Genomic DNA, 23,222 nt, shown 5'->3' on the forward strand with positions numbered 1-23,222 from the left:
TTCCACTAGGTGGGGGCCAGGATGGAAAAGGCCCTGGCCCTGTTTGAGGCCCAGCATTCCTCCCTGAGTCTGAGGATGACCAATAAATTAGTGCCCGCATAGCGTAGAGCTCTGCAGGAGGCATAGAGTGAAAGGCGATCCCTCAGATATATGGGTCCCAGACCGCAAAGGGCCTTATAAGTCAAAACTAGAACCTTGAACTGGATCCGGGCAGCAACTGGCAACCAATGCAGCTACCTCAGCACAGGCTGGATATAGGCCCTCCAAGATGTCCCTCTGAGGACCCTAGCAGCTGTATTCTGCAACAGCTGCAATTTCTGGGCCAAGGGTAGGGTGGACATATACACAGCTATGCTTTCCAACCATATATTGCATGATCACACCACTTCTGGGGTTACTTGAAGCCTGAAGAATGTTTCAAGGGTTTCTTAACAGTAAAACAATTGAGAAAGGCTAATATAGGAACCCCTAGTAACTTTGATCTACTGGACAGTGACTCTGACTGTATTATGCTTCATTGTGAGGGATTGCTACATCGAGAATACTTAAGCCTCTAGCTTGGAGTCTTATAGTCTAAGGAGATGTGCCATTAATACCAGGTATTTAAGTATTAGGTAGAAAGTTAGCCTTTGTTGTTTAATAAGCTTTTATACATTTTATAAAGGTCTGTTTTCTTGTATGCATAACTTCGATCTATAGATCTGAGCACTGCTCACTTGCCCAATGGGTAGTAGCTCAGGGGGACACAGGTTTGGGCCCTTAACACAGCCCTTTCCCTCTGTCACATAAAAAGCAAAAAGAGATGTAAAGCTTCTTTCTAGATCTTGCCAAGGTGATATACACGTGTTATTTAAAAAGGTGTATCTGATGAATGTACAAGCCTGTTCTGCAGTGGTTCAAAGGCTTGCACACATTTCACAGATGTGTGTTAATGGTGGATGTTGGCAGTGACAGCTCATCTAGTCTGATTTATAGAAGTTTGTGGTAGGAACTGAGAGAATCAGGTGCTGTCTCCACCTCTTTACTGAGCTGCTTCTAGCCAAAAAGTGTGGAGAAATGTTTTTCATGCTCCACATCTGCAAGGTTCCTTGAGAACCTGTGTAGACAACAGATACCATATGATTCCCAGTTACCACTTGAACAGATAGACATAACTTTGTTTTTCTGTTGTGAACATTAAGTGCAGACAGCTTTACTTTTAACATAGTGAAAGAGGAGACCGCTCATATGGAATTCCATATTTTTGACGATGTACAATTTCATGAACACTTCAAAAGAAAGAAAAATGTAAAATGTACGTTCTGTAAATTATGCCTCTAAATAATTTACAACATACAAGCTTCCTTTTATCATTTCAGTCAAATCATAGTGCTTTTCCTTCCTCTGTGTACTGGTAGCCGCACAACTGTTTACTCTGGAGAAAAAATCTTTCCGTATTGCATTTGTATATTGATAGTTATTCTCTTAATAAATAAAGCCATTTATAATGGAACCTAAAATGTCAAAAATGTATTTAACCATGTCTTGCCTCAGATTTTCTTATGCTTGGTTTACTTAGCACAGATGCAGCAGTGAATAGCAACACCAGCCCTTCCCAATCATCATCTATCAACGACATTTCATCCATGTCAACAGAACAGACTTTGGCTTCAGATACAGACAGCAGTCTTGATGCCCTGACGGGAACACTTGAAGGATGCCGGTGATCAGTTTTGCAGATACAACATTGGCAAAGAAACTTTTGCTTCTGTTGGTCCTGAGTTGCTTGTAAGTGTATGGAACCAAGTAGAAAAGCTCCATGTTCTGCATGTTCCTTTAAAATAATGCCTGTGATTTTACTCAGTTGCAATAAGACTGTCTGCTTAATATTATAGAATTAAAGCAACTTTGTATTTCAGAGGCAACACAATATGCACATTACTGTAACTGATTTCTGTAATGACATATCGGGTGAGCAGTTAAATAACACATGAACAGATGAGTTCATGGATATATTGTCAGACTTTCAAAATATACACATAATTAATACAGATTCACAAAAAAGAAAGCCATTGTGTTGTTGAATGTATATCCTCTTTCTGAAATGTGTAGTAACAGACATTTGCCATATTGGTGTACCTTACTGGAATTCTCAGTACTGTAAAATGTAGGAGCAATTGTTTTTATGCATAGCACTCTTTTCTTGAGGCCTTTTGCTGTTCATCTCTCAATAATTTTGTATGCTTTCCCATAGAAGAAGCAAGCTTGTTATTCTTCCTTCAGCTTTACACCTGAATGTGACTCTTTCTCTGAATGTGCATTTTAACTGGGGGTTGGGGTTGGGGTTGGGGGGAGGTAGGTGGAGTAAGCAAAAGTATGTCATGGAGGAATTTTTATTAACTCTTGCATGCATCTATGAATTAAGTATATATTTTTTCATTGTTTGCCTTTTTATATGCAATTCATTATCATGTGTAGGAATTATTTGCCATTAGTTTATTCTGTGAGTTACTGGGATGGCTCCTCTTTTTCCTACAGTGATGTTGCATTGCAGGAGCTGGTTATTTATGAATATCATGATTTTGGAGCCTGTCCCATAGAGTAAATATACAAGTACCTGCTTCTGTTGTGTGTTAAAGGGACCATTACATAGTATATAAACACTTCTAAACAGACATCCAGATTAAATTGAAGGGCTGCACTATTATTGCAAAAAGTGAGAAACACCATTTTAAGTACTGTGCCACATGAAAACCAACTTTAAGTTTTAAGGGAAATTCTTAAAATATCATTGTGTGTTGTATCCCCCTCCCAGATTTCAAGGGAAACGCCTAAAGTATTTAGCCATTTATTGGAGAAGTTAGGCAGGAGGAGATTTCCTTCTACTCATAAAATGATAATCAGTTACAATGTTGGTCATGAACAAAATCCATCCACAGAATGTGTGCGTATGTGGGTTGCCAAACTGGGTATAGAGATGGTGTGGTAGGTGAATAAAATAGTGAAACAATCCTGCATTTTAACCAGTTATTCCTGAATTATGAAAAATTGTGTGTGTATGGGAAACCTGGGGGGGGGGGTGCCTCTTAGTAAAAGGGGAGGTCTGTCAGTTAAAAGGTTGACATTTCTCTTTATCCTCAACAACCAAAGACAGATTGTATATGCCACCGTTCTTCTCTGGCACCAGCACTTTACAAACTATTATTTTGTGGTAAGACTTTCATGGGCAATACTGACTTCAGCAGATACCCTTTGGATCACTTCTAATATACTGCTGCATCCTTTTTCTGTTTTTGCCACTACAGAGCTGACACAATTTCTTCTCTTAAGTTTGCTATTGAATCTTGGAGCTATTTCACATAAGCTTGTAAACCATTGATATCATGTTGCCTGAACATGTGAATTGCCTCTTTTTAAACTATTGTGTGGTATGTGTGATAACTGTTTTGATATATGCAACTCATTTGTTGGCCTTCATTGTGTAGTACATTCATCTGTAAATTTCTTCTTAGATTGTTGTGATTCCAAAGAAATGGAGTGTCCTATTCTCAGATATATTTATATAGACATATCTTTAATTGTTGTAGAATTTGATTACAAGTGAATGTGTTTAATGAAAGTTAACAGTTGAATGTTTCAAAGAGCCCTCTTGATTTTATCTTGCAGGATACTCAGCCCCCTGTACATCCTAAAAATACTTAAATACCTATTATGGAGTTTTATTGATTTCTGATTGCAGTATTTCTGATAATATCCAGTACTATATGGAATGTCCCCTAACTTTTAGGAGTGTGAGAAGCTGAGATAAGGAAAGCTGAGAAACATCTATGGAAGTCTCACTGTTAGTATCCTAGCCTCATTTATTTTCTTTTATTTGCACAGCAGCATCTGTAAGCATTATGTTTTAGAGTGTCATAAGTACAAATGCAGGTTCAAGTCCCAAATCTAAATCTAGCAGTAGAGGAAGAGGAGAAAAAGATATTGGAGATGAACCAAATGAGAAAATTCACTGAGAACATTTTGCCTAACAATTTGGTTCCTAAAGTTTGATTCATAAATTTGTCTGTGCTATATAATAAAATATCTCTATCTGAATGAGGACAGTAGAAAGACTGAGATTGTTATTTGATAGTAATGTTTTCAGTGAAAACTAGAATATGCTGAATGAAACATACAACCTTACACTCATTCATGTTTGACGTGTTTTTATTTCTGAAAAATTATTAATTAATCATTCATATTATCTAATTACCACATTTGAAAACAGCAAAAATTATAGTGAGCAGGAACTGGAAACACATGCCACCAGTTGGCTTCCGATGACTAAATTAATGAAGAAAACCAAGCATTTGAATCTAGGGGGCTTTACGCACCGGGATCTTTGTTGCAAATTGGTCACTGAATGAAAAATCGCCATTTAAAATAGTGGAATTCGTCGTTATGCATACCTGCCTTTGTAGTGGAATCCAGTTGCGTTTTGTAGCGTTTCCCACAGCTTCCGGTCTCGGCAGAAAAGGAAGCGCTATTGCCAAGCTCGTCCCGCCCCTGGCCGTCAAGCAGCCAATGGGCAGCCGTTAGCATGCTCCCAAACAGCCCCTTTCCCTTTAAGAAAGGTTTTTTTTTTTTTTAAAAACAGACCCATTGTAACGAATCTGTGTAGATTCGTTGCAACGGAGAGACCCATCCAGCTGCCTAATGTGAGCTGTCGTTTGATCGTATGATCGTTGCCACGCTGCCTCGAGTGATAAAAAAAAAATCCCCCCCCCTCTCACGGGCCCGATTTTCGGCTGAATTAATGTGTAAAAAATAAAGGGACTTTATTTCAGCAAACGGGCTTTTATGTGGTTTGTGCTTAGTGACTAAAGGTGAAGGACTGAAGCCAGGGAAGCCTCTAAACAGAAAGAGGCTCGCTGGTGCGTTTATCCCCGCTCGCTCGGAGAAAAAAAAATGGCGATCGCTTCGCCGGAAGTTTGGAGGACAGGCTCAGGAGGAGGGACTTTGAAGAAACCGCAACAATGTTAACGCACAGGTCTTTTTCGCTAGTGTTGCAGATTGGTTGCAAGAGTGTAGCGCTTTCCGGAGGGTGAATCCACTTTTTGGGATTCCCCTGAAAGCGCTACAAGGAAGCGCTTTTTGCAGATTGGTTTCAGGTGTGTGGCAGATTGTCTACGACGTCGTGCGTTATGGCAAATCAATAGCGTTTCCAATTGGCAACCATTGTGCGATTTTGAAGCCGTGCAAAAAGCCCCTAGTTCTTCTACCACAGGTCAGCACAGCTGCTCTCTAAAATTACCTAATTGGGATATAGTTTCTTTGTCTCTCTGTGTTGTACTGCCCTGTCTAGTGACAGTAGAATATAAGAATTTGCCCTGATTCCAAACACAAAATAGAAACTTCTGATTGCTTCACCACTGGGACAGGAATACTGTATGAGAGTTTGGGTTAAGTTCGGGAGAGAGGTTGAAGGAGGGATTATCACTAGTATCTATTGAGGTATGAAACTTGAGACAACTGTGACCCTTTAGTATAGTTGCTAGGTTGTGCAATCCCATTAACATAATAAAATATATGAGGACAAAGGTTTAGGGTATGCAGACTGCATGTGCCCCAGTACAGCCAAGTGGTGTAACTTGCACCTTTCTTCCACGTGGCTGGAGAAAGCAAACGCCAGCTCAGCTGTGTGTCAATTCCATTCTGTCTTCAAAACATCTTGTGGTGCAACTCTGCTCTGACTCCTGCACTGGGGTTTAGAGCATGCAGAACTGACTCTCTCCCATTCCCATTTGGCACTCTAACCAAACATTTAACCTTTGTAAAATACAGAGTAGTATAACAATTTGATGCATAGATAAGAGCAAATTGTTAGTGAGTTAGTTCAAATTGCAAGAGTTTGATATTTCATGAACCAGTGTAGCCATGATTTTTAAAGCCCTGTGTGGAAAAGATGTTCACTCTAGTTTTTCTAGCTGTAAAGAAAACTACTTTATTTGCATTACATGTGCTTTTATTAGCTGAAATTGAAGTCAAAGCACCATGTATTGTAAGGTAGCTGCTTACAGAAATTCTGTTTACACCGCTGTATCACCGCTGTATTTTACTTTAGGAAAATGCCCCAAACTATAATTATTGAGCACATAGTTCTTAAGTTCATTTGTAAGTAAGCAAATAAATTGCCATAATTTTGTTGTTTTAAATGTCATGCTAGTTTGTCTTTTCTTACATTTTTCTCCCCGAAGCTTCAGTGCTAAATTTAAATTAGATGCTTTTATTACTAGCTGGTTGTTTGCCAGCTACTGAGATTCAGAAAATGGAAGGCAGGAGCAGTTTAAAAATATAAAAGTTCAGCTCTCAACCTTCCTACCTTTATTGACAAACTAAATCAAAAGGTAGTGTAAAATGTCCTCGACTGTACAAGAGTTATTTCTTATTTAATGCATCTTATTTTGTTAAATGAATTGCTGAATTGAAGAAGTTGGGGGGTTGTAGGGGAAGGGGAAATCAGGAGTGAATATTCTTGAGGCAAGAGAAGGCTATATGCTGAAAGCTCCGGCCTAAATATGTGAGGGGAAGCCGTGTGACTGAATTCTTAGGATGCATTCACATGGATTTTTTTTGCACCTTGGCTTTCAAATTCCATTGGGGTATTGGAACATTCACTTGACATTGTTCACTAATCTTCCATTATACAGGCTTTCCCCTGTTTGACATGATCTTTGTGGAAAGAATGGAGAGACCTATCCATACTGGTACCACTTTTATTTTGACAAGCCATCACAGCTGCTGTTTTCTTTCCTTGCCAATGGGGAATGTTTGAGTTATTTTTTTAAGTCTGCTGTTTTTCTTGTCCTATATTTCTGCAATAAAAAGGGGTTAGATTTTTAGATGAAAGCTGAGAATTCAGAATAACTAGTATATTTTTATAATTGCTATATATTTCACAATAGCAATTATCTTTTTTTAAAGCATACCAGAAGTACTCTGGTGGTGTGGCGGAGATATAATGCATAGGAGATGGTAGTTAGCAGAGAAGAATATGCACAAAAATCCCATGAGGACATTCCATTGCCAGTCTGCATTCCTGCCTCTGTGTAGAAGCAGACTAAGTGTTTGAGGCCATGGGTAGCTGCAGTTATTTAGCATTGGGGAAAGTCATACATATGCTAAGATACTTTCCCCCCTCTATATCCCAGAACCTAGGTGATAATGAAAACAGTCTCATGTCCTGCATCAAATGTGTTATGGTAGCTTACACCAATGAAAGGGAAATACAGTGCTTATAATGAGAAGAGGGAAGCTGTAAAACAAGAACCTGTTCTAGGTTTTGTTGCTGCAAGGAGGACTATGTGGATAAGAGCCTGGTATGCTGTTGTTATAGCCTGCTAGTATTGGAGGTGGGGGTCAGGTGCTTGGGTTTTAAAGTATGTGGAAGATGTGCTGGTGATCTGTTAAGTTTTCTTCTTAAATTTTAAGCAGAAACATAATAGTGTTTCTAAGCATATAGTTACCCTGTTTTCCTTATTCAGCAAGTATAGTATTTCCCTTCCCATACCTTTAGAATTATTGTCCACATATTCATTGACTGAAATTTGTTTAACCACCTATTTCTTTGCCTTGATATTCCTTGGCTGTAAAATGGAACCATTGTCCCCTAAGGCAGCTGTCTCCAACCCCTGGGCCGGGGACTAGTACTGGTCCATGGGTCAGACGGTACTGGGACTGTGGCTCCTCCTCGTCCTCCTCCCTGGCTGCTGCCTCGGGAGCTGCCCTGCCACTCTGCTGCGGGCTCACCTTTGGTGTTCTCCAGTGGCCGTCATGGCTGGGGTTCCCCCTCAGCGTGGCACTTCACAGCTGCTGTTGGCAGAGCCCCCCAGCGGGCAGCGGGAAGTCAGGGGCGCTGGTGGGAAAGCAAGTGGAGCAGGGGCTCAGGCGGCAGCGACATCCCTTGGAAAAAGACTACCCCCCTCCCCCGGCCTCAGTAAAATTGTCAAGCGGTGATAAAAAGGTTGAGGACCACTGCCCTAAGGTACCATGGTAGAATAGGTATTGTGGCTGTTTATTTTGTTTGTTTTGGTTGTTTTTTTTCTTCATTAATTTTGTCATCTGAAGCCACCCGGGAACCCATTTTCAATTCCTGCTTTCTTCCTGGAACACATTTAAGTCAAGCATTTTTGGCCTTACTGTTGTGTACCAGATCAGCTGCACATAGAAAGCCAGATGAGTCAGAAATATGGCTAGGTTAGAACCTTTAACTCTTGGCTGTAAGTTTGTTCAGTGAGACTTAAGTGCATTTTAAGATCATTAGGAATCTCAATATTTTGAGTCATGCAGTTAAAGTGGGGGAACCGAAGGCTATCTGTTTTTTTGTTGGGTCCTCCCAACATGGACCTCTGACTCACTTTTTATACTGTCTGTGGGTTCTCCCTGTTCCCCAGGATAATTTTATGTTGTAGCAGAATGGGAGAAACAAGGCAGTACCATTCCATTTATGAAAATTCTGTCCATCTGCAGAGATGAACTCCAACCCACTGGTAGCAATCAGGTCCTTTACTGGAGGGTTGCTTTTTTAAAACCATTGTTTTGGCTATTCATCAAGTTAAGTTTCTGCTGTTAGCATGTTTTCAGAGAACCCTGTAGTGATTCAAGCACCTTATTGGATATGCACAATAGACTTCATAAGTACAACCTATCTCAAGAGAGAACCTGATCTTCCTGAGAAGCCCTGGTCCTCATAGAGAATCTTTGTACAGAGGAGCATGTAAATCACATGATCTTTCACCTGAAATTGACTGTGCTCCTAACTCCAAGTACTGGTGCAGATGAGTCTCTTTATTTTCATCTACAAAGTGCTGGATGGTGTTACTTATGAGAACTTCTCAGAAGCAACCAAGGGCTTACAGTAGTTTCACAATGCTGTCTAAACAAAATCTATTTGGGCCTCAAAAGGAAGGCATCTCAAATCTGCAGTAGGTATTCTAATACAGAAAACAAATCTTCAAATACTATCATGTGCTAAATTTGTTTAGTGGATGCTGTTCCCCTCCCCACCCTCTTGTTCTCTTGCTCTTCGTAAACCTAGCTGAAATAATTTCCCTACCAACTCAGAGGTACCTATTCCCTTAGTACTTAGGCTTTGTATATTTCTCTGTTCTGGATATATAAGCTTGTTTTTAAAGTTATCTTGTTCTCTTAGTTTTGAAGAATACCACCTTGGCTAGGAGTTTTGACTCAGTCAGTGAATATACAGATCAGATTTGCAGCCCATTGTCTCCTAGTTTAGATAATGTTCTACAACACCGTAAAGTAAATGATGATTTGTGTGATTGGTTCATACAAACGCTCAAGCAGTGGTTAGGAAAGATGAGGGTGGGAGAGAAGTGAAGTGAAAAGGTAGTTGGTTAGGAGAGAACTGGAGATTAGGCGTGTGAAGCTGGGGATGATGGAGTTTGGGGAGGGGAGGGATCTCAGCATGGTACGTTGCCATAGAGTCCATACTAAAAAAGTGCCATTTTCTCCAGGAAAGCTGATCTCTAATGTCTGGAGATCAGTTGTAATCATGTGAGATATCCAGATAGCAGCAGGAGATTGGCAACCCTAGTTGGCAGAGAGGTGACCATGTATAACACCAAGACCCTCCCCCCCAATATGTAGTCCCCCCCCCCCCAATATGGTTAGCATTTGGGTAGTATTGCATCTGCACTGTTACTTGGAATAGATAATGGTTCACTTCTAGAACTTACTCATCAAATAGTTTGGATTTTGGATATATAATTGACTGAATATACTGATGAGTAAGCATTAAGACTGAGGTCTAAGCCGGAAGCATAAATTTGCACAAATGATCTTGCTGCCACAAAAGAATGTAAGAATGTAAAATGGATTTTAAGTTATCTGTATAATTTTTAAAAATCTAGCCTTCAGGCCTATAATATTTTTCAGTTAGTTTATTTCTTGTTTTTAGCTCAAATATATTAATTTCAAGTATTTTCCTTTCTTCTGTTTTAGCATGTGTGAGATTTTAATATTCACATTTCTAAAAAGAATTGATTTGTGTATGTAAATGAGTAGGGTCCTTAAGTACTAAAATTCCATAATGAGACTGACTACTACAGCATGCTCTGACATTACTGTGAAATGTTTGAATAGTAATCATTTGTTAATATTTATACTTTCTGTACTTAACTGCTCACCTGAAAAGGGAAATGAAGATAATTGGCTATTAAATATTCAGTTTCTATATTTGAAAATAATATATAAAACATATTTGAATGGCATTGCAGAAATGGAGTGAATTTAAAAACTCTTGTTTTTACATGTCCTTTGCCATTTCCTCAGAAACATTACAGAAGTTAGTAACAATCCATTCTCACCGTTTGCAAAATGCGCTTTGAGGAAATGATTAAGTGTGAACATGAGCATTTCTAATATAAAGAGAGGCACTTCTCTGCATAAATCACATCCAAGGGGTAATAGAGCTTTTCCTTGTAAGTTGCAGGAAGCAGTGGAAAAAGACGCACTCAGGATTTTCTGTAGGGAGATGCATGCTGCATGTTACAGCAGAAGTGTGAAAAGAGCGTGTAAGTCACTTGTGCTTATTTTTACTGCTTCATGTGATGTCTGGAAAAGCCTTGAGTCCTTAGGTTTTACATACAGCCTTTGGAATATTGCTGTCTTTCTTTGGGGAAACATAAATATCTTAAAGAACACAGAGTGGTCAAGCCTTGTTAAAAGGTTTTATTTATGAATCTGATAATTTGCTTTTATATTGACAATGTACCCATGTACATTATTTTGGTGATCCTTCCTTTCAAGTCCCTTGCTGCAGCATAGGCTGCTTAAGGTTAAACCAATTTCTGATGATGTGGGTTTTATATGAATTTGAAGGGAGGGAATGGGATCCAATGAACTAACTTGGGCATGGGGTGCCCACAGAAGCTTCTCTTTCCTTTAAGAAGCTAATTTCTTCCAGGCCATATCACAGACTTTTTCTTTCTTCTAACTCCTTTCAGTTTTGAAAGATGCTTGCCATGCTTTATTGGGAGGAGAGGGGGTGCTGTTCTCCAAGTGCAAGTCTGATGCTCCCTTGGGCATGTAGAACTAGCTAAGTAGTTCTTTGGATCTAATACACTGGGAATGTAAGATATATTTAATATAGACCACAATTCAGTACTCTGAGTTCAAAAAGAAAAATATATTTTATTTTGTAAACTTGTGCTGAGTTGAGTTAAGCTCACCAAGCTATTCCTTCTTGAGACTAATAATCTGTTTTCCAAAATTAAATTGATGGCCCTTATAATATAATATGTATACTGCATAGCACTTCTTATAAGATGTATACTGCATAGCATTTCTTATAGGTATCTGAAAAAATTATTTTAAGTGAAGGTTCAACCTACCTTGACCCTACTATACAGAATTTTGGTTCAGTCTTGAAGCAATATAGAGTAACTGGGTTATAAAACACATAAGGGCCGAACGGTTAAAAATCTTGTTGATCTTTGTAAAATCTATAGTGACGGTGTCTGTAAATTTCACATGTAATAGATGAAGTTAATGTATGTATTATGGAATTGATCAGGGCTTGATGCTACACTTAGTGATACTGTCAGAGCCAAGTTCTTTTCTGATGATGTGCACACTTAAATACCTTACTTGAAATTCATGTGATGTGCACATCTGTTTCCAGGTACAGAACTTGGACTCAGGTTAAATTCCCAATGCTGACTTTCCTGATCTTTAAATTCATTACATCACCATGAATGTTACTGACATCACTTTTTATATGTTGGGTCTGATGAACAGTGAACCAAAATTTAAGATAATTTGTTAAGTTCTCCTTATATATATAAAAATAAATGCCGTGTTTTGGCCTCTATGCATGTTGAGAATCTCTTATACTAAAGAATTATAAGCCATTTCGTCTTAATATCTTTAAAAGAGGAGACCCCACATTCTCATTGTTACCTGTAAAGCAATTATAACTTATTTTGATAATTTCAATTCTAATTGTGGGTTTTATAGATAAGCTGGTGTCATGCATTTCAATATCTATATAAATTTTTAAAAATAAAACAAGAAATGTTGTCTTGGAAGTTTTAAGTTGATTTCCAAATTCACTTTGTTCCCATAATTCCAATTGACTACAAAAGGAAATACTGAACATGTATTTAACATTTTTAAAATGTTTGTGTATTTATGGTAGAATGTTTTACTTTGTCATGCTGCTGCTTAATTTTTATGAGAGAGTGTCTGTATTTTTGCACAGCAGTTAGTTTCATTACTTATTTTTGAAGCACTTTAGGATTCTTCTAAACACAACCATGCCTCCTTTGTATTGTTGTTACACTATTTTTACATATTAAAAGTATATAGACTTCAGTATGTTGCAGATGCAGTGCCTGTGAATGGAGGAATCCACATAGGATGCAAGAGCTTTATTTTTCCATCTGCCCTTAATGAATGTGTATGAACATGAACATGAAGCATTACACCAGGTTATTATGAAAATAAGAAGCTTGTGCATCTTTCCTGTATTATCTAGTTTATTGCTTCTGCTTTACCAAGGAAACAACCTGTGATCTCCCTTTCCTTTCCTGAATAGAGGAGTAAAACTGGATGGGAATATAGAAGCTCTCAAGCTTCCCATTGCCTGTTAAAGTCTGACGTGATGAATGTACATGCATACCATGGGGTGAAGTAACAGGGAAGTAGGCTTACATTTGCTCTATGGGGAAGGATCCCTGCACCTGTGGGCATGGAATACAGAGTGGACTAGTTCTGGCCCTTTGGGATAGAGGAGGGAATCTAACTTTAAAACAGAGCCAGCATATAATTTTAAAAAATGAAACTATTTTCAAAAGTTTGGGTCATATGTTTAATGGATTAAAACTTAATGTGCTATAAATATGGGCTGGAGAACATTTTTTTTCCTCCAATATAGATTTATGTTTCAAAATATATAGAGTTGAGGGCTTTTAAATCTGACAAAAATCACTGTGCACTTAGCTTAAGCACTTAACTCTGAATTTGTTCAGTTGATTTCAGTGGGGCTTAAGTGCATATTAAGGTCATTAGGAATCTCATTACTTTGGGTTGTGGTAAATTTTGGGGTACTCCCTCCCGACATGGACCTCTCATTCCCTCTTTATACTCTCCATGGGTGTTCCCTGTTCCCCAGGTTTATTTTATGTTGCAACTGGAGGGGAGAGATGAGGCAGTCCCATTCCACTGATGAAAATCCTGTCCTTCTGCAGGGGAAATTTGGTAGGAGTCAGGTCCTTAATTGGTGGGTTGTTTAAAAAAAAATTGTTGGCGGGGGGCTTTTCAGCAACAACTTTGATTGCTGTTGTTATGTTATAGAAGTACCCAGAAAAGCCTGTAGTGATTCAAAGCCTTTATTATACATGCACAATAGACTACATAAGTAAAACCAATCTGAAGAGAGAACCTGATCTCCTTGAGAAACCCTGGTCCTGCCAGTGCCATTTCTGTTATGTTTGCAGAAATAGGGCTTTAGTGCTGCACTGTGTGCCTTAGATTGAAGGACAGAGAACAGATTAATCATCCTTCATCATTTATAATGAAGATGAACTGTATTGTGTTAATGATGACCATATTTAATTGATAGCTGAAGCTATATGCTTTCAGCTTTCTCATTGCAGATAATATAATGAGGTGCTATCATCATCTAGGAGAATCAAGTGGTAACGTAAACGAAAAATGTGCACAATTTTTTAATGAATTTTTGATGCCTAGATGAATTTTTCAACCAGAGCTGGCATAGCAATATAGTTGATGTTTTATATACATGTATTTTTAAATGGCTGGTCATTTACATTTAGCTGTTGTGCTGTTACAGCATTTTAAGGTTTTGCGTTTCAAAAAATAATGTGGATTATTACAAAAAGTGTAGATTTCGACAAAAGGCTGTTGCCTCTTTGGAGATTTTTGCTGGGTAATGCATGAAACTTTGTTTTAAGGGCATTACTAGTAAATTTAAGTGTTATGCTTGTTAAAGTCAGTAAATACTTAAAGGCAATATGAATCCCATCCAGCGCTGCAAAAGGTTCAAACGGCTTTTTTAGAGGAATTTTTCAGCATTTTGCCAATTATTTTTTCTTCTCAACACCTAAAATATTTGATAGTGACAAATGCTCATGGTCTAGGTGACTATACTGAAATGTCTCTAGGGCTGTCAAAAGGTCAATTGACATGCTTTTTTGAAGCATTGGTTGTGCTATATCTAGGGACTATATCCCTGGCGGGTGGCACATCCAGGCAATCACTTCACTGGCCCATTATGCATGGAGTGGAAGGTCCGCATTCGGGGTGGAATGGCGGCGGCTAAAATCACCAATTATGCACGCTGCAGGCAGCAAGCGGGTGCAGAGTCAACATATGCCGCCGAAAAAGCCGCGTTGGCGAGATGCGGAAGAAAGTGAAGCTTCCCAGGACCAGGGCGCAACCAGAAGCAGCTCCGGAGTAGCCGCGTGCATAATCGGATACTCTGGATTTTGTCCCCGTTATGTTCCGTCCCATGTGTAAGTGGTTTGCTTCTTCTTCCTCCACGTTCTCCATGCTGCCGTTTCAGTGGCTGTGCATAATAGGCCACTGGGTATTGTTAGTAAGTCCCAAACCATGGTTATAGGTTGAAAAGAAGCACCCAAAGTGTTTGTGAACCTTCCCAAAGATTGTCATTATAGAAGTTAAGATGGTCATATTAGTGAAAGATCGAATCTTCAGCCACTAGAATTTCCTGGGCACCCCCCCCCCCGGCTTCCAGTGACACTAAATGCTCCAGAAATGTGTGTTGGAAAATAATCAGAATGTGTTGTACTGTGTCACAGTAACTTCAGTAGCTCTCATTCATTAGAGATGCTTCCATAGCTGATCCCAGTACATAATACCTACAACTTTAAAGTGGTTGATCTGTTCAGTGTTCTTTGTTAAAATGTTTTTAATGGCCTTAATTATTTCCCTCATATTTGCATTTTATAATCTTTTCCAGTTTTTTCATAAGCTTTCATCTTTACAAAATTGTTTATTTCCTGTAAATGTGTGTTGAGATGTACCTGTATTCAAATAGTTTCATTTAGAAATGATCACCAAAAAAATAGCATCAAGCCCTAATATCTGTTTCCTGTTTGGAGTCTCTGGCTGTTTCTTTTCCGTTGGTTTGGTATATGCTTTCAGACAAATCCTTTTGAGGTCTAAATGTGTAGATATATTAAATGGCCTGTTCTGCACACGGAATGAGGCTCTGACATTTCATTCTTGATGCTCATGCAATAAAGAAATGCTCTGTGGAAATTGGACATGTATCATGGTAACTTCAAAAAGATTAGTGACCTCCCCCAATAGAACTTAAGTTTTGAAAAAAAAATGTTGTTAGTAAACTCATTAAGTGAAAGCTTCCAGCTTTACTTAAATTTGGGTTTTCATTTCCCCACCCAATAGTCTTGTCTCACAGCATCAATAATAAAACTATTGTAAAAAATAAAATAAATGTGGACTTAAAAGTGTGTGTAAAATTTTGGTTTGTTGTTGTCTGTGTCCAGCAGTCAAAACTCGTTATGTTTTTTAAAGTATTAGAGAGGTTGTTGGGAGACACTCTCATAAACTCTTATAACAACTGCTTGTATTCAAAAACTGTCAGAAAACTCAAGACATGGTATGATCTTCCAGACAGATGCTGCAAAACAAGAGTACAAATGCTACAATAATGTCACTAAGTATTTAATGTTATGGGCTACATAATCCGTGGTCAATAGTGTTTTTACTGCTTGTTATCCATGTGGAATCATAACTGTCATGATCCCCCTCACATGTGGACAAGACTAGCTGCAATGCAACTCCCCACCACCACCATTTGCAGGTCACTGCCAGCACTTCAGGTTAAATCCAGCCCCCTTTCTCTATCATGGATGCCTGAAATCAATCTCACAGGGATATCAGTAACATTCCAAGGAACCAGGCACGTGGGGAAGAACTTGTGCCAGCTCTCTCCAATAAAACACTTTACCTGTACAAGGAACAAACTCAGGGTATCATGAAGTCAGGATCTAGGCATTCTAAAGAAAATAAAGACAGAATCTAATGAACTTGCAATTTAAGCTGCATCTGATCTGGGAAGATGCAGGATGCTCCCACCCTCCTGTTATCACTCAAGATGAACACACACTTCCCTGAGTTTCCAAACAAGAGGGAACTGAGAGGGAAAGACCCAAACAAAGGAACAGTTCCCTTTTTCAAAACTCACCCCCATATGCACCCAGGGATCTTCAGCCAATAGGCGATAAGATGTGGGCCTGCAATCCACCTATATGACAACAAATAACAGAGACAAAAATCCAATCTGAAAAAGAGAACCACAAAGGTTAGGAATAAAATTGTATAAGGAAAAATATAAGCAATTCACTATCAGAGCTGAAAATGTATAAAAACCATGTAATATCTTATTAGCTATTGGGTACACATAAAATATCGTAGTGTGTGCACTACTAATGCAAACAAGTTCAGACCTGAAGCGTTTTGATTATACTGATTTTCCTCAGAGGTCAGTATACAGATACACACAGTTATACAGAACAAATTTCATTTTTCAACAGGGTTAATATCAGTGGGTGACAGAAATAATGAGAAATGAGTGCTGGTGTTATCCCTATTAAATTATATAAATTCTAATGATAATATTTGTTTACTTTAATTTGTACTAGCTGGTTCTGGTCCTACAATATATTTGTATTGATTGTTATATACTAAGCAGAATTCTCAGCCAGCATATATTTCTGTTTCTAATAAATAATTTAGAATTAATAAATATACATTGATGTCTTCAAAATATACGCCTCTCCTGGGTGTTGGAAAATCCTGCTGTGTGTTTCTCTGTGAAAAAGCCCAAAGTGAGGTTATTTTGTATTCTTGTAGGTGACTAGGGATGAAGCCCACTTCACCCCCCCCCCTCCCAACCAGGGCTCACTGCATGAGGCTGGAGGAAGAAGCATTCCCCCGCCAGTGGCAAGGCAGTTAACAGCAGTGGGGCACCTGCGCAGGAGGCAGCCACTTGTGCCACCACCATCAGCAGGTACAAGCATGCTCACCTCCACAGGGGGAAGAGTGGCCACCTTCTGCACAAAGGGCCCACATTCATCAGAGGCTGGTCAGCCATCCACAGTGGAAGCGGATATGCTTTGCAGCCCCGGCCGTTGGTAGGGGTAGGGCAGGTCTGTTGACTCTCTGCAGAGGAGACTGTAGCTGTGCAACTTACCTCCTTCTGGCTCCATGCTGTCAACGGGGGGCCCTCTGTGGGGGAGGGCCTTCCCAGTGAGGGCCAATCAGAGGTCCCTCAGTGTGCCAGCCCCTCTTAGTGGCCCTCAGTAGGGAGGGCCCTCACCCCAAGGGCCATTCGTAGGGCCAGCTTGTCGGAAACACAGTCATAATCTTATGTGGTGTGATTATTTTATAGGTTTATATAGTTTAGGTCAGTGGTCCCCAACCTTTTTATCACCAGGGACCACTCAATGCTTGACAATTTTACTGAGGCCCACTGCCCTAACACTCTCTGACTCTGGTCGCTATGGTAATGTTTAAACATCTCTTCAAAATAAGATACAGACATGCCACAACAATGAACATAAGGAACATTTTATTTTCATGGAAATTTTAACTCATGACAATGACAAATCAATGGGAACCCTGAGCTTGTTTCTCTGCAATGAGATAGTCCCATGTGCGCCTGCCGGATCGTGGACGAAGTAAAGGGCCGGGGGGGGGGGAGGCGTCCTTTGCGGCCCACCTCCAATTAGTCGACGGACCACATGTGGTCCGCAGCCCACTGGTTGGGGATCGCTAGTTTAGGTGATTACAGGCGATCCCATCACCTATAGGTATCACTAGCCTTCAGTTTGCTGTGTCATGCAGAGGTAAAGGGGAGGGGGGGAGATATTTGTTTTTAATACTGCTGTATTGCAGGACCAGAACCAGCCATAAGAGATTAAAGAAGCAAGCAAGTATTATCATTAGAATTTCTATAATTGAATTATATAATCGAATAACGGTAACAGCAACATTCTCATTATTTCTGTCACCTGCAGGTATTTACCCCTTGTTGAAAGTTGGATTTTTTTTCTGTATCACTGTATCTGTATATTGACTTCTGAGGAAGCTCAATACAATCAAAACGTGTTAGGTCTGAACTTGTTGGCATTAGTGGTGTACACACTGAGATGCTTTGTGTGTGCCCAATAGTAATAAGATATTTTTATGGTTTTTAAACACTTTGAGCTCTGATAATGATTTTTTTAAATTTTCTATATACGGTATAATCCCTAACCTTTGTGGTGCTCACCTGCAACCCACCACACGTCCACCTTTCAATCAAGAGGTATTACTACATGAAAGGGCTGGCATGTTATCTGTTCTAGCAAAGAGCATCTTTTCCTCTTCTTTCTAACCATGAAGATACCTGGACCTTGTTCTATCATCATAGTTGTCAAGGCATCTCCTGTCTCCATCCTGTCTTTCATTTCACTATAGTAACATTCAGTGTTTGGAATAGATTTATGTTTACATTGATGGATGATGGATTGTGTATATTTCAAAAGATAAATTTTAGGAGCCTTTTCCTTTTCTCACAAAAATAAAGAACTACAAAATGAGAGAGAGAGAAGCAGATATATTTTTAAAATTCCTCTAGTTTCTGCAGCTGTGACAGGTCTACAGCATGTAATATGGAAATCTGGCAAATTCTATTATAAATGAAAAATATTAATTTCAGAAAATAATGCCATAAAATTTGTACTTCTGACCCTATAAGGAATTACAAACCTCCACAGCAACCAAAGCTAATATTTTCTTTTAGATCCTTAAAAATCTTTGTGTTTTTTCCAAGATTCATAATTTGAGTACCCAACTGAAGTTTACACTTGCACTTTACACACACGCACACAAAGTCTAATAATTTTCTCTTTTTTTGTGATGTTTTGTACTGTGAGAGTGAACTCAGTGAAAAATCAGAGGTTTTAGTTTCCAGAGTTTTCAGTGCAAAATAGGTCGGGGCGGGGAGAGGGGGAGTTGATTGCCTTTCCAGATCAATTCAACCTGGAAAGTTGTGGACCTCCTTTCTTGCACTGGGCCTTGGAATGCTTCCTTAAGGCCCAAGGGTTGTTTAGGTCTCTGCCTTTTGATTGGTCTGCTTGGGAAATGTGAGCTTAGTTTAATTATTACAGCCAGCTTACAATTAGTAAAAAAAATCCCACAGCAAATAAGTCAGTACATCTGGACCTCTTCCCCATCCCCATCTCTTTAAGTGCAGCAAACAATTGCCATGAGTACTTTCTTTTATAATAGCGGCTTTGTGTGTCACACGTCAAAATTTCCATAACTTCAATATAGAGGCGGAAAACAGACCTCCCTCTTTGTGTAGCTTGACCTTAACTTGTTCTGTCTTGAAGCTCAAAAATGTGCAGTGTGATATAATGAAATAATACCCTGGCAAGTAATTGTATGGAGAGTTGGATTATTACATACGATTTATTTATTCATATTTATATACCGCCCTTCCCAAAGGCTCAGGGCAGTTTACATAGAACTGAAAAAATTATACAGGAAAAGTTATACAGGATCTACTTTATATTTTGCTGCACAAAAAGCCGGCATTAATAAGCCTATTTGTATCAGAGTTGTTTCTCCAAATGAGAGATTCAGTCAAGAACATTGTTGAAATCACAGCATTCCCCCATAGCATCTTTTTCTTCCTATCCTTCCTGTGAAGTACATGCCATCTCCTTGTCCTTTTCCAAAATGTACTACTATGTTCCAATTCCTTCTAATACCAAATTCCCCCTCTTTTTCCATATTAATCTTTGTATTAATGCTCTTCTCATTCTGAATCCTGTAATAAGAATACAAATTAAGCAATTGCACATTCTACTCTCCAATATATTATTTTACTTAGAAATGTAAGCAAGAAAAACTATTGTATTGCAACCATAAAACAGACCTTCTTCAGTTGAGATGAAGGTCAGTTTGTTTCTATACATTCTGAGCATTTTGCTCTGGTACTTTTAGTTCATTTGTTAATTCTCCAAAAGTATCAAAAAACTGTTCCATTTCCTTCTGAAGCGTTGCATTTCTTCCCTCTGCATCTTCCCTCGCCCTTTCTGCATTGCACATTTTAATTTCTACCAAACGATACCACTTGCGTTGCTGACCCAGTTTTGAATGCAGATCCTTAATCTCTGTCTGCAGTTCTTTGTTCCGCTGCTCCAGGCTGTGGGTAAAAATACCAAATGTGTGGTGGCTTTGCAACCCTCTTTTCCTGGATGTATCTTGAAACAGTAATTTTACATTATGGCACTCTCCAATTGTTCTTTTAAGCTCTAAGTAATATAAATAGGACAGGCAACTTATCTTCAAAGAATTATGTGTGCACAGTTCTCTCATGCTCCAAAGGCATTAGAGGGATAATCTATGACCGCTAAGTTCCTATCACTTTTTGAAACAAATACATTTCCATTTATTGCATAGTCACTTTGGAATAAGCATGCGGCCCACAGGGCTGTTTTACCACTAGCCCAAACTAAGCAGTAGAAATTCTGAGAGAGTGGTAAATGAAAACATAAACAGTGAAACAAAATACTTCTCCAGCTCATTATATCCTTGCTAACTCCAAGATGCATTTACTCAAGCAGTTTGTTTCATTTGAGTTTAAATTTTATCACCTAATACATGTTTGTATTGTAGTTTAATTGTACATATCCCCGGCTTCAGTGGGCAAAATGCACTCATGCAAATTAGTCCTTTAAAAAGTCCTAGCCAATGTAATCTACATACTCAAAGTATATGAGAGAATATTATTTTCTTAATAGAATTTTAGTAGCCAAGCTGAAGATATATACTTAATATTTGTGAGCCAATATGCTTCTTACTTTTAATTGCAGTACCATCAGAAAAACTGAAACAGGATAGTTGTAGAGTTTATAGAATGAATTTTTACCTTGTAATTTTTGCTTCATACTCTGCCTTCTGCCTGGCCATCTGCTGCTTTAGACTGACAAGGTGGCACTGCAGGGAACTGTGACTTGTTGAGGTGTCCTTGCTGAATAGAGGAGCTCCACTACAGTTGCTTATCTGGCTTTTTTCCAAGCTCACGTGAACCCCCACAACATTTGAGGTGTCCTTCTTAGTTTCTTCAAATTCTTCTACACAGTTAGGCCTGACGCAAAGCCTTGAAACTGGATTCTCTTCAAGCATTGAGTTTTCTGGGCAGCTCTTTCGGGAAATCTCAGTAGTGCTCATAGCTTTGAGGCTTGTTCAGCTTGGTTCTAGGTAAGAGCTGGCTTATATTTCAGACAAAAACTTCTTGTTTAACCCTGTACTGAGACTTCTTGTCCTGGCCGCAGCTGTCCGAAGTGTCTCAAATGCTTGGATGTAGTCCATTTTATTGGAGCCTGGCTCTTGTTTCAGCCCTAGAGTCTGTTTTTGATACGGAATGGGAAACGCCTTGAGTTGTTGTGTTTCACTCGTCTTCTTGCTCTAAAGGCTTGTTTCGCCAGAGACACTGCCCTTATATTGCCACCACCCCCTTTTTTATGGTGCCATTTGATTGACATGGGTGGGTGGGGCACTTATCCATGAACTGCTGCTTTCTTCTTTTAAAGTTTCTCTTAGAGTTGCTCTGATTGTCAAGGGGCAACAGAGAGAGGAAGTAAAACTTGGACCATCAAGTACAAGGTCTCCTGTGTCTTTTGTACAGACAATGGAAGAAGTATGTGAAGCCTGTGGGTTCACTGTAACAGGACCAGCTTCAGGAAGCTGCATGAATGAAAAACAGCTTCTGCATAATGGGCAATGTCACTTCTTACAGTGCCTGTCAGTTTAGCAGTTATTCCAGTGGTGTGATTTTGGATTTTATTATTGAGTTTCTGAGGACTTAGAAATCAACGAAATACAAGTTTATAACAAGAAGTATAATAAGTGCAAAAATACAAATATAACAAGTTTCTTAGGATTCAGCTATAACAAAAAGTAATAAACAACTTATACAGATTTAACTATTTGACATACACTTGTTGCAACAAAAGATTTGGCCTTTTCTGTTGCATGCTTCATTACTATTTAAAAATACATATTTGTTTGCTGATTAAGTCAATTGCATTTTCCAAGAAAAGATGTGTAGTTCCAGATAATATTATATCCTTTCTAACTGATAATCAAAGGAGACATTTAGTGTGTTTTTAGAAACAGTTCTGAGATGAACTGTAAGAATGCTATGAACTATAATAACCTCAGACTTCATATTTCCTTTCAGGATTTTAAGATTTTCCATTAATTTCAGATTGGCCTTTAATTTGTAAATTGGAAATGGTTCTTCTAGTTATATCATGAGAAGAACCCTTCAATAAGTTTAATGGGATTTTCTCCTAAAATACTAATTGTAGGTTTATCATAATATAGAGACTGATAATTCTTTATGTAATCATTTCTCAGGGAAGCCACTGAATGTCTCACCCCCCCCCCTAGAACATATGGCTCATATAAAAAAGTAAAAATTTTCTAACCCTGTTGTGGATGGAAAATAAATCCTCCTTTAACTTGTTGGCAGATCATATATACCCTTACCTGGATAGCCCATGCAAGCCCCTCCTCATCAGATCTCAAACAGGCTGAAGAAGAAGAGTTGTTTTTTTTATATGCCACTTTTCTCTAACAGGAGTCTCAAAGCGGCTTACATTTACCTTCCCTTTTCTCTCCCCACAACAGACACCCTGTGAGGTAGGTGAGACTGAGAGAGCCCTGATTACTGCTCAGTCAGAACAGCTTTATCAGTGCTGTGGTGAGCCCAAGGTCACCCAGCTGGCTGCGTGTGGGGGAGTGGGGAATCAAATCTGGCTCACCAGATTAGAGGCTGCCACTCCTAACCATTCCACCAAGCTCCTAACCACTCCACCGATGGGTTGAAGGACTATCATATGAACTTGTCAAGAATTAAGATCATCTTCTGAAGACATTTTGTTTTACTCACCTTTGAAATTGCCCCCCTAGAAATATTTGTCTGGCACCTATACACCATATTTTTGGTGCCAGAGTGTTGGTTCTGTTTTTTCAAAATGTTAATAGTAATCTTATTTATTCAAGTGTATATACTGTCCCTCACTATGATGTCTCAGGGTGGTGTACATAGAACCAATAATAATAGAAACATGAGCAACTGCAACAATTGAGAAGTCAGAGACTGTGAGATTGGG

At 39.0% G+C, this 23,222-nt stretch overlaps 1 protein-coding gene and 1 long non-coding RNA gene across 7 annotated transcripts in view; one reads left to right on the forward strand and one right to left on the reverse strand.

Moving 5' to 3' along the window:
* MAPK9 (mitogen-activated protein kinase 9) overlaps positions 1-15,494 on the forward strand; it is a 66,369-nt gene extending 50,875 nt beyond the window's left edge. For 3 of the 6 annotated variants that reach the window (XM_077326675.1, XM_077326673.1, XM_077326674.1), the window contains exon 12: positions 1,564-11,851. In XM_077326675.1, coding sequence (XP_077182790.1) covers positions 1,564-1,706 — 143 coding nt within the window. In that variant the 3' untranslated portion in view covers positions 1,707-11,851. Of the gene's footprint in view, positions 1-1,558 lie in introns of all 6 variants that reach the window. The other 3 variants (XR_013229219.1, XR_013229220.1, XM_077326676.1) reach the window with 3 other exon arrangements.
* Positions 15,495-18,650: 3,156 nt separating this feature from the next.
* On the reverse strand, positions 18,651-22,459 carry LOC143832371 (uncharacterized). Its single transcript, XR_013229221.1, has 2 exons — positions 20,972-22,459; positions 18,651-20,245 (listed from the first exon to the last, which is right to left on the reverse strand). It is a non-coding gene; the product is annotated as an uncharacterized LOC143832371 (long non-coding RNA).
* Between the last annotated feature and the right edge of the window lie 763 nt (positions 22,460-23,222).

The sequence above is a fragment of the Paroedura picta genome, chromosome 3 (genome assembly GCF_049243985.1).
Source record: "Paroedura picta isolate Pp20150507F chromosome 3, Ppicta_v3.0, whole genome shotgun sequence".
Classification (NCBI taxonomy): Eukaryota; Metazoa; Chordata; class Lepidosauria; order Squamata; family Gekkonidae; genus Paroedura; species Paroedura picta.